The 9,254-nt window shown below is 44.8% G+C and overlaps 1 protein-coding gene across 1 annotated transcript; it reads right to left on the bottom strand.

The window, feature by feature from the left end:
- Nucleotides 1-1,964: 1,964 nt before the first annotated feature.
- On the bottom strand, nucleotides 1,965-7,069 carry Pde12 (phosphodiesterase 12). Its single transcript, XM_038349770.2, has 3 exons — nucleotides 5,659-7,069; nucleotides 4,275-4,353; nucleotides 1,965-3,601 (listed from the first exon to the last, which is right to left on the bottom strand). The coding sequence occupies exons 1-3, from the start codon at nucleotides 6,952-6,954 to the stop codon at nucleotides 3,159-3,161; spliced, it is 1,818 nt and encodes a 605-aa protein (XP_038205698.1). The 5' UTR covers nucleotides 6,955-7,069; the 3' UTR covers nucleotides 1,965-3,158.
- Nucleotides 7,070-9,254: the final 2,185 nt, after the last annotated feature.

Genomic DNA, 9,254 nt, shown 5'->3' with positions numbered 1-9,254 from the left:
GTAGTAACTGAAAGAAGCCAGTCACAAAAGGACATATTTCTTTGCACTTGTGAAAAGTCCAAAATAGACATTTCATGGAGACAAAGTGGGTAAAGGGTTCTTCTCAGGGTTTCTTTCAGCTGTTAGACTTAGTCAGTCTGACACCCAAATAACAATAGCTCTTAACAAACACACCAGTTTAAGCCGGGTGGTGGTGGCTGCCCCTTTACTTTCAGCACCCCAGAGGGAGAGGCAGGCAATGCAAGGCCAGCCTAGTCTACAGAGTTCCAGAGCTACAGAGAAACCTTGTCTTTAAAAACCAAAACATTATAGAACTTGGGTTTTGACAGAACAAGAGCTTCCTATCAGATGAAGTGGTATTAAGCCAGCTGAACAGACAGCTTTTTTAGTGTATGGGTATGGGCCTGCCGTGTGCCTGTGCCATGCACACGCCTGGTTCCCAGAGATGGTGGACTCCTGGAACTGGAGTTGAGAGGTTGTGAGCCACTGTGGGGCTGTGAAATGAACCCCAGGTCTTAACCACTGAGCGCTCTCTTCAGGCTCAAGTTTTAATGTTTCAGATGTCATTCATTGTAGTTCTATAGAAGCTGGTAAGCTTAATGTTAAAATAACTTTTATATAAATTTTAGCATCTGTATGTTAATACACTAAAGGTAGTCAAGTAATAATAGTTCCCCACCCGTTATTTAACAGAAAAAATGTCATCTTAATTTATTGGCTTACACCTTAAAAATTGCCTTAAATTTAGGGATTAAAAAAAACTATAATAGTTTGAACTTTTTGATTATACATAATTTATTATACTCAATTATATTTATCTCATTTTCTCAGTAATTAGTATTTTAATACATTCTTGCTATCTACCAATCTGGATTTAAAGTGCTCCCATTTAAAAGTAAGTTCTGAAATTGCTGAAGTTAAAAAATAGCCTTTTGTTGTGAACATCTTAGTTTTTTACCATAATTTTCATTTACATTCAAGGCTGTATTTTTGAACTTGGACTTTTACACTTTTCTTTAAAAGAAGGGCCCTTTCCACTTGGCACAAACACATAAAAATAAGTAGCAGTTGGTGAAGTAGGCTCTGAAAAAGGGTTTGGTAAACTATTGAGAGTAAAGTATGTTTATGACTGTAACAATTTCAATTCAGAAGTTGAAACCATCATTAGAATATCACTTCATATTAACGAGGAAGACTATTTAAAAAATGGGATTAAGAGTCTGGCGGTGGCACACACCTTTTATCCCAGCACTCAGGAGGCAGAAGCAGGTTTATCTCCGAGTTTGAGGACAGTCCGGTCTACGGGTCTACAAAGGGAGCTCCAGGGCAGTCAGGACTACACAGAGAAAGGCTGTCTTAGTGGTGGAAATAAGGTTGAGAGGATGGAGGGAAAACCGAACCTGTGCACTGCAGCGAGCCAGCGAGTAAGACAGTGCTGCCATGGCGAGAACATCTGGCAGTACTCCAGAAAGCTAAAGAGAATCAGGACCCAGCAATTTCCTCTGAAGTGTGAACTCAAAAGAACTGAAAGCAGATGTTTTGGGTTGGTGTGTAGCTGAGTTAGAGTACTTGCCTGACAGGATGTGATTCCCCAGCACTGCCAAAAAGGATGTTGAACCAAAAACTTGGGCACAAATACCCAAAGTACTAGACACAACAGCAAAGAGACAGTTTAAATGTTCAGATAAGCAAGATGCATTATCCATGCAGTAGAAAATACTCAGCCATAAAAAAAAGATGAAGTGTTGGTGCATACTGTAACATGGATGAACCTGGAAAACATGCAAGTGAATAAAGCCAGAACACTGGAGTCAGAAATGGCTTCTTTTGATGAATGACTAACTGTAGTGTCTGTTATGGGGACAACTGCATAAGAGTTATTTTCACAGAATAACATGCTCCAAAACTGTCACTTTTCTTCAGCAAGAACTTATGACATAAAATGTGCTTCACCACAAAGTTGCTAGATTTCTCATATTTATTAAAATCAAATGTACTAAAAATTCCAAAAGTAGTAGAAAAATTCAGTCACAAAGATAGCTTAAACACTTCTGATTAACACCTTGTATTAATTTGTAAGTACAAATAAATCCGGGTATTGTATTTATAGAATTTTTGTAGTGTTCCCTATCTTTGCACTCCAGTCGTCCTGACATCTGTATGCTGGAGATTTGACTAAATCAAATCTTTTTATACTTCATTATCTGTAAGTCTATAAAAAGTTTATTTCAGATATTGAGAAAAGCCCACTTGTTCCCTTTTATTCCAGTTATGTAGCCCAAACTGATAACCCAGACTAGTATTGAACTCAAAGCAGCCCTACCTCAGACTCCTGAGTGCTAAGATTACAGCTATAATAAAGCACCACGCTAGGCTCCCTTTTTCCTGCTTATAAATTACCATTTTGAAGATGCTCGATGGTTTAAGTATAATTTGAAGCCCCAATCAGAAATTTTCATAAGATAATTGTGCTTTATTCTTTCATGTCGCATAGTCAGTACCCTGTGTGCTGAGGAAGAGTGATGGCACCGGGACCAGACTGTCGCTGCTCCTGGGACACTCACTGTTAAAATGGCTCAACTGTGAATGAGAACACAAATTAGGCGCGCTAGTGCGACCATATGTGCACTAAAAACTGCTAGAAATAAGGAAAATACCCTGCTAACTGAAAAATGAAGAAGCTATAAAAATTGGTAATGGTATATTTTAATCTTTTGTTAAAGCTCTAAATTGAGGTAGTGATAGACTAATGTATCCCATGTCTTCACCTTTTACCTGCATGTCCCCCTCCAATTATATGAACATAATTCAATGTAATGTTATGAAAGAAAAATTGAGATTATTCAAATAGCACTTAAAAACCTTAATTACCAGCTTAAAAAAACCTATAAACTGTACACAACAGTTCATGTTTTCTTGCTAGTCATAAATATATTTTCCTCCAAATGTAGGAAATTAAAAAAGAGGATAAAGATATATGATGCAAACATTATGAACTGGTATGTAACAAAGTCAGCTGGAACATAACTAGTAGGGAATGACCATAATGAAGTTTAGTGTCTAGACGTCCTCTTTGAAGATTTTTATATATAAGCGCTGATTCCTATTAAATTTTCTGAAAAGTAACTCGCTTTCTTTTCAGTCAATGCAGCAAAAATCTACTTCCATTTTAAATCACAAACCAGTGCTATGTGATCAGAAGGATGAGAAACACTCGGTAAGGCCTGATGGGTGGTAACTTCTTCATGACTAGGCAACGGAATCACCTGTTCAACCTCTAAAGCATTTAAGTCAATGAAAATGTAATCTAGACATCCGTGAAAGCCACCAACATAATTGGTGTAAGCAGGTTCCCCACAAGCGCTTTTCAGTTTGAAAAGGTGTGTGAGAGACATATTGCATCTTTCCTTTTCCCCATTGGAAGCCCAGTCTTCATGATCCTCTGGAATGCTGCCATTGATGACAAAATGATACAATCCTGTAGATGGTGTACTATTAAAGTCTCCGCAAAATATAACTGGTAGGCCAGGATACAGGTCACATGAAACATGTCTAATGTGAGCCAAGGCTACTGCCATTTGAACGAGACGAATGTATCCACCTACAAACAAACAAAATTAATGTAAGTACTTTTCAAAGCACTCCCTAAGAAAGTGGGGAGGGCTCTCACAAATTATGGTACCTAGGTAACATTCAATATGTATATGTATGTGCATATAAACATTCAATATGTATATGTATGTGCATATAAACATTCAATATGTATATGTATGTGCATATAAACACACTTTTACATTGTGTGTGTGAGAGTGAGAGAGACAGATGGGGTATAAGCCTCGGTGTCTGTGTGGAGGTCAGAGGACAATTTACATTGAGTTGGTTCTCTTTCCACTGCAAGGGTCCCTGGTATTGAACTCAGGCCATCAGGCTTGATGGAAGCACCTTTACCAGCTGAGCCACCTAGGCCCAAGACATTTCTGTAAAATAGCTTTAGCAACTTTAAATAAACACCTACAACATCTGAGTGACATTCAGAACATGTTTGTATAGGGCTGGGCTGGTGGTGCATACCTGGAATCTCAGCTCTGAGGAGGCTGAGGCGGAAGGGTTTCAGGTTCTAGGCCAACATACATTTCAAAGTTCTATCAAAAAAATCAACTAAAAGCAAGATATATACGTACGTACGTACGTGTGTGTGTGTGTGTGTGTGTGTGTGTGTGTGTGTGTAAAACAGCTTCAATAACAAGACACTTGTAAAACTAAATAAAACTTACCTTTTGGGTGCCAGTAGAGATGGGTATTAGCAACACATATCTTTTTAGAAGAGTCTTTTGTAGACTGAAGAATTGAAATCTACAATAGAAAACATCAAGAGTTCAGTTGGTGTCTGCCAACCTCCTGAAAACTTGGATTTTGTTGCTTGAGACAGTTTCTCACCAGATGGCCATGGCTGTCCTGGAACACACTATGTAAACTAGAGTGGCCTCAAAACTCATAGAAATCCACCTCCCTCTTCCTCCAAAGTGCTGGGATTAAGGGCAGGTGCCACAACAACCCACCCTGCAGAAGGTTTTGTACTTAAAACTGTCGACTGGGCTACTTTATTTCATAGTCCCTTGAAAACTAAGATGATATTTCTAAAATCTGATCTTGCATGTTTTAAGGCATGCTAACATGAGAAAAGGTAGTAACGTTTTAGTAATCATCCAGTATACATAACCATTAGGAAAACACACTTTAGTTTCAAGTGTGACAGAGCACATGCCCCTGGAGTCAGGCAGGTCTCTCAACAGTCTAGTGTTTACAGTGCTCTGCTGTGGAGCAAGACACTCAGTGTTCAAATGGCAAAGAAACCGTATCACCTACCTCATAGATGTGTGCATTCAATTAAATGAGTTTACACACAAGTGTATAGAACACAATAGTGCTTAAAAACAGGTAGATATTTGTTTTACTCAGAACAAAATCTCTTACTTAAATGCTTTGGACCAAAACAATAATTTAACCCCAACACTTGGGAGGCAAAGGCAGGTGAATCTCAGCGCCAGCCTAGCCTACATTGCCAGTTCCAGGGCATCCACAGCTACACAGTGACACCATGCCTCAAAAAAACAAAACAAAACAAAAACCCAACAAAACCAAACAACAGGCAAAAAATAACAAAGACAGTTTTAAGCTAAGAAGCAATTCACACCCTGAACAACAAAGCTAGTCAACTGGCTAAGAATCCCGGTTCAGCCTTTTATGAACCTGAGAAAGCGCATTTGAGTATCTTCTCATGTATGAAATAAGAATAGTATCTGTAAAACAAACCAAAATTTCTTCTACATACTAGGTTAGCAATAGTTGTGAAACAGGCCTTTAACTGTAACCGCTTTAAAGCGCGCTACGAGTGCTTGGCACGTTCTGACCATGGCTGCACTTCGTCCCTATCTGGATTGTCAGCACTAAGACTGCTCTATTCTTCTTGTTCAAGGCGCCCCGCGTCGGGGTTAGACACACTAGAGGTGTCTGGTATGTGCTGGATTAACGAACAAGCCATACTGTAGAAGACGCTAGGGCAAGCATACTTGAGACATGCGATCTAGACAGTACCACCACCCTCCACTCCGAAGGCCCCAACCGTGGGTGAATATGAAGAAGGCAGAGCTACTTGACCTGAAGGACGGACGATCTCTGGAGCACTTTCTCCTGCGCTAGAGGATTCAAAGCCAGTTTCTCTAGTAGGTCCTTGTGCAGCGGGTCCCACTCCAAGGCTTCTTGAAATGAAATGTCGTGTTGGCTAAGGAGGCTGAACTTGGACTTCCGGTAGAAAGTGGCCAGGCCTTCGTGTTGTTTGATCCGGAACACGCCCTCCAGGCCGAAGGCCTCCAGGGCCGGTACCAAGCTGTCAGTGAACACGGCACGGTCCACCTCCTGCAAACAGATGAGGTCTGCGTTGTAGCCGGTGAGCTCCTTCTGGATGAGGTTCTGGCGGTAGTCAACCTCCAGCGCGTAGGGCGCACAGTACGGGTAGAGGACGGTCCGGGAGAACTCGGTCTGGGCGTACGTGTCTGCCAGGATGTTGTAGGAGACGGTCCGGATGATGGAGTCCTCCGACACCTTCTTGGTGTACAGATGCCGATGGTCAAACGTGCAGGTGCCGGGCCCGGCCTCCACGGGACACACGCTCTCCACCTCGCGGCTGGGCCCGAAGCGCTGCCCATTGCCCGGCGTGCAGTGAAGCTTGAGCCGCAGCCCGATGTCCGCGTTGCACGGGGTGTACACGCGCTCGGCCACACCCGTCTCGATCCAAGCCGAAGACGGCCCGGGACGAGACGACGACTCGAGGCCGCCGTCCCCGGGCTCGGCCGCACCGGGCTTGACCTCCTTGTACCAGCGGAACACGGAGCTGGCGGAATCCCCGAATTCCAGGCTGAGCTTGGGGCACACCGGGAAGCCGGCCATGATGTAGCGCGGCAGCTGCAGCTCGGTGAAGGCGGGCGGGTTGCGCTCCACCTTGTACTTGACGTCGCCGATCTGCAGCACAGCGCCGTCCTGCCAGGCATCCACGTTGAGCACGTCGTCCGCCACGGCCTCCTCGCGGTAGTACAGCTTCACCACCGGCTCGCAGGGCGCGGCCGGTTCCGGAGCGCAGGCCGCGCCGCCGCCCGACTGCGCTCGGTTCTTTCGGTTCTTCTTGGCGGCCGCCGCCTTAGCGTGGCCCTTCAGGGCGTTGGTAGCGATCCGGCTGAGGGCCCGGCCCAGGGGCTCGCTCTGGTCGCGCTGCATGTTCTTGTGGCTGCCGTCGGCCAGCGCGAACGACAGGCTGAGCTTCGGTTCCGAGGGCACGCAGCGCACCACCGCGCGCTCCATGGCGCAGGCCGCCTGCTCGCTCGCCGCCTCGGCCCGGCTGCGCTGCTCCACCACCGACCGGACCCCACGCAGCGCGGCGCGGCCCGGGAGCCTCCACATGAACCTAGCGGCCGGCGAGACTCGAGAGCCAGAGTTCCTCGCCCCTGAGTCCGCGCGGAGCCGAGGACACCGGCTCCTGCCCCATTCAGAACGGGGACTTCCGGTCGGTGGGGGGAGATGGAAGCTCATGGGGTTCCCGACGCGCACTTTCGCCACACTCACTCACCAGCTCGCTTCTGGCAGAGCCGCCTGTGTCTAGATGGACGCGCCTTGGTGTGTTTGTATGTTTGTGTGTTCAACGTGATTTATAAGCAAAGAGAGGCGGAAGTGTAAAGGCGCCGGGGGGGTAGGGTGGATACCAGATCCCGAGTTTTGTCGAAAGTACAGGCTTCCAGAACCGGAAGTGATTGGGCAGTGTCGTCACGTGTTGGTCTCCCAGCGATACTAGGCTTTCTGTCACTTCTCTTGGCACTGCATGGCCTGGGTGTGTGAATGGTGGGAACCCTATCAGGAGTGCAACAATTCTCACAGTTTGGGCGCCCTGCCCCCTGATTTTCGAGTTTCGAGGTGTGGCGGGTGGAATTGAAAGACCTGGATAAATCCAGATCCCCCTAGCAGGAAAAAATAGAGCCAAAAATCTAAGCAGGGAGAGAAGAATCAGAAATCTAGGATTAGCCGGATTCGGTGACTGTTTCAGGAACTGGCTGAAGATAAAGTTAGAGTGTAATCTTGGGAATAAACTTGAGAAACAGGGAGCTTCCCCCCTCCCCCCCCTCCCCCCCGTGATTATCATTGGTATTTTTGGAATACTCTGTTTCTGGAACTAGCTGATTATAATCTTGAGAAACAGGGAGCTGCCCCTTGTGTTCATTACTGGTATTTTCTGAATTTTCTGTGACACCCTCTTTGGATCACTGGGCTGTGGTATCTTCCCTTAAAAACCCCCTCTCCCAGTGACTTGGGGTTGAACTCTTTCCTGCATAGGTTATAAGTCTCGGCCCCAGTGCACTGGTTCCCGTCTTGTCTATTAAACCTCGTGTGATTACATCAAGGACGGTCTCTCGTGAGTTACTGAGGGGGGGGGGGTGGTTGTGTTATCCCAAGACTTGAGTGAGAGTCTCCCCATACCAGGGGTCTTTGGGGGTCTTTCAGAATGAAGCTCGGCCTGGTCCCTTACCCATGCAGTGAGCACTGAGGGCACACGGTTTACTTAAGCCTCACATTGTTGTTTTTGAGGTAGGTCTCCATTCCGTGGCTTAGAATTGCAAAACTGGGAAAGACTGGGTCAAAGCCACACAACATAGGAAGTTGTCAGGGAGTCCCGACAAGTTACTAAGCTGTTACTAAGTTGTAAAGAACTTGGAAGGCCTTGTCTTTGTAGGGCTGCAAGATTTAGCAAATAAAAATATATGGCTCAGGTAAAACTTAGAGAATTTTTCAAAAACGAAAATGCTTAATTCCTCCCCGTATTACTTTGTCTGAAGTTTAAATTTAGCTGAGAGTTTTCTTCCGATTTTTATTTCTTTCAAAACTCTTAAAGAATGAATGATCTTGACATATTTGTAGACCAAAACGAAGCCCTGCCTGACCAGGACAGTGAACCCAGGGGACATTAGCGTATAAGAAAGACTCACCAACGGTACTGACTCAGATCGTCAGGTCTGACATCAAGCGCTTCTACCCATTGGGCCATTTTGCCTGCCCAGATCTTTTGTTTTCGTGGTCTTATATTTTTCCAAGAATTATTAGGAAGTGTCAGATTTCAGGGAAAGCATGTTTGTAATTCACAAGCTTGAAAGGAGTGAGTAAATGCCATGTCTGACGCTTTATTTTATGAGATTAATTTATAGCTCTATCTATAAATTATGTAATTGAAACTTGAAATTGAGAGATTGGGCAGTAATATGATTTAGGTAATGCATATGGGGAGGTGAGGAGAATAGGAAGAACTTTATTCACCTAGTCTCAACCCGTGTCAAGAAAGGAGCTAAGGATGTAGCTCAGTGGAGGAGTACTTGGCTAACAAGTGAGAGGACTAAAAGTCTACACAGAAAGACAAGCCTAGGTGAAATAGCGTACTTAGTAAAGTGTTGGTCATACAAGAATGACGATGTAAGTTTGATCCCCAGGACCCAGGTGAAGATGCTTGGCACAGTGGTATATACTTGTGATCCCAGCCCTGGAAATGCAAAAAACAGGTGGAGATTTAGGGCTACTGGCCAACAAGCCTAGCCTGATTACAAGCCAATGAGATACTGTGTTTCAAAAAAAAAAAAAAAAACAGGGTGGTTGTGCCTTTACACACCTTTACACACACTTCATCTTCATCCCCCATACACACACAACACATATACCCACAT

The sequence above is a fragment of the Arvicola amphibius genome, chromosome 12 (assembly GCF_903992535.2).
Source record: "Arvicola amphibius chromosome 12, mArvAmp1.2, whole genome shotgun sequence".
Lineage (NCBI taxonomy): Eukaryota > Metazoa > Chordata > Mammalia > Rodentia > Cricetidae > Arvicola > Arvicola amphibius.
The sequence above is the reverse complement of the archived record's forward strand: the minus strand, read 5'-3'. Positions and strand labels throughout refer to the sequence as shown.

What these genes read in the sequence shown, in the direction of transcription:
- Pde12 (XM_038349770.2), bottom strand. Translation starts at nt 6,954, where the DNA reads ATGTGGAGGCTCCCGGGCCGCGCCGCGCTGCGTGGGGTCCGGTCGGTG. An exon ending in AGAGATCGTCCGTCCTTCAG is followed by an intron (nt 4,354 to 5,658) that starts GTCAAGTAGCTC and finishes TTTCTATTGTAG; the next exon opens with ATTTCAATTCTTCAGTCTAC. An exon ending in TCTCTACTGGCACCCAAAAG is followed by an intron (nt 3,602 to 4,274) that starts GTAAGTTTTATT and finishes GTTTGTTTGTAG; the next exon opens with GTGGATACATTCGTCTCGTT.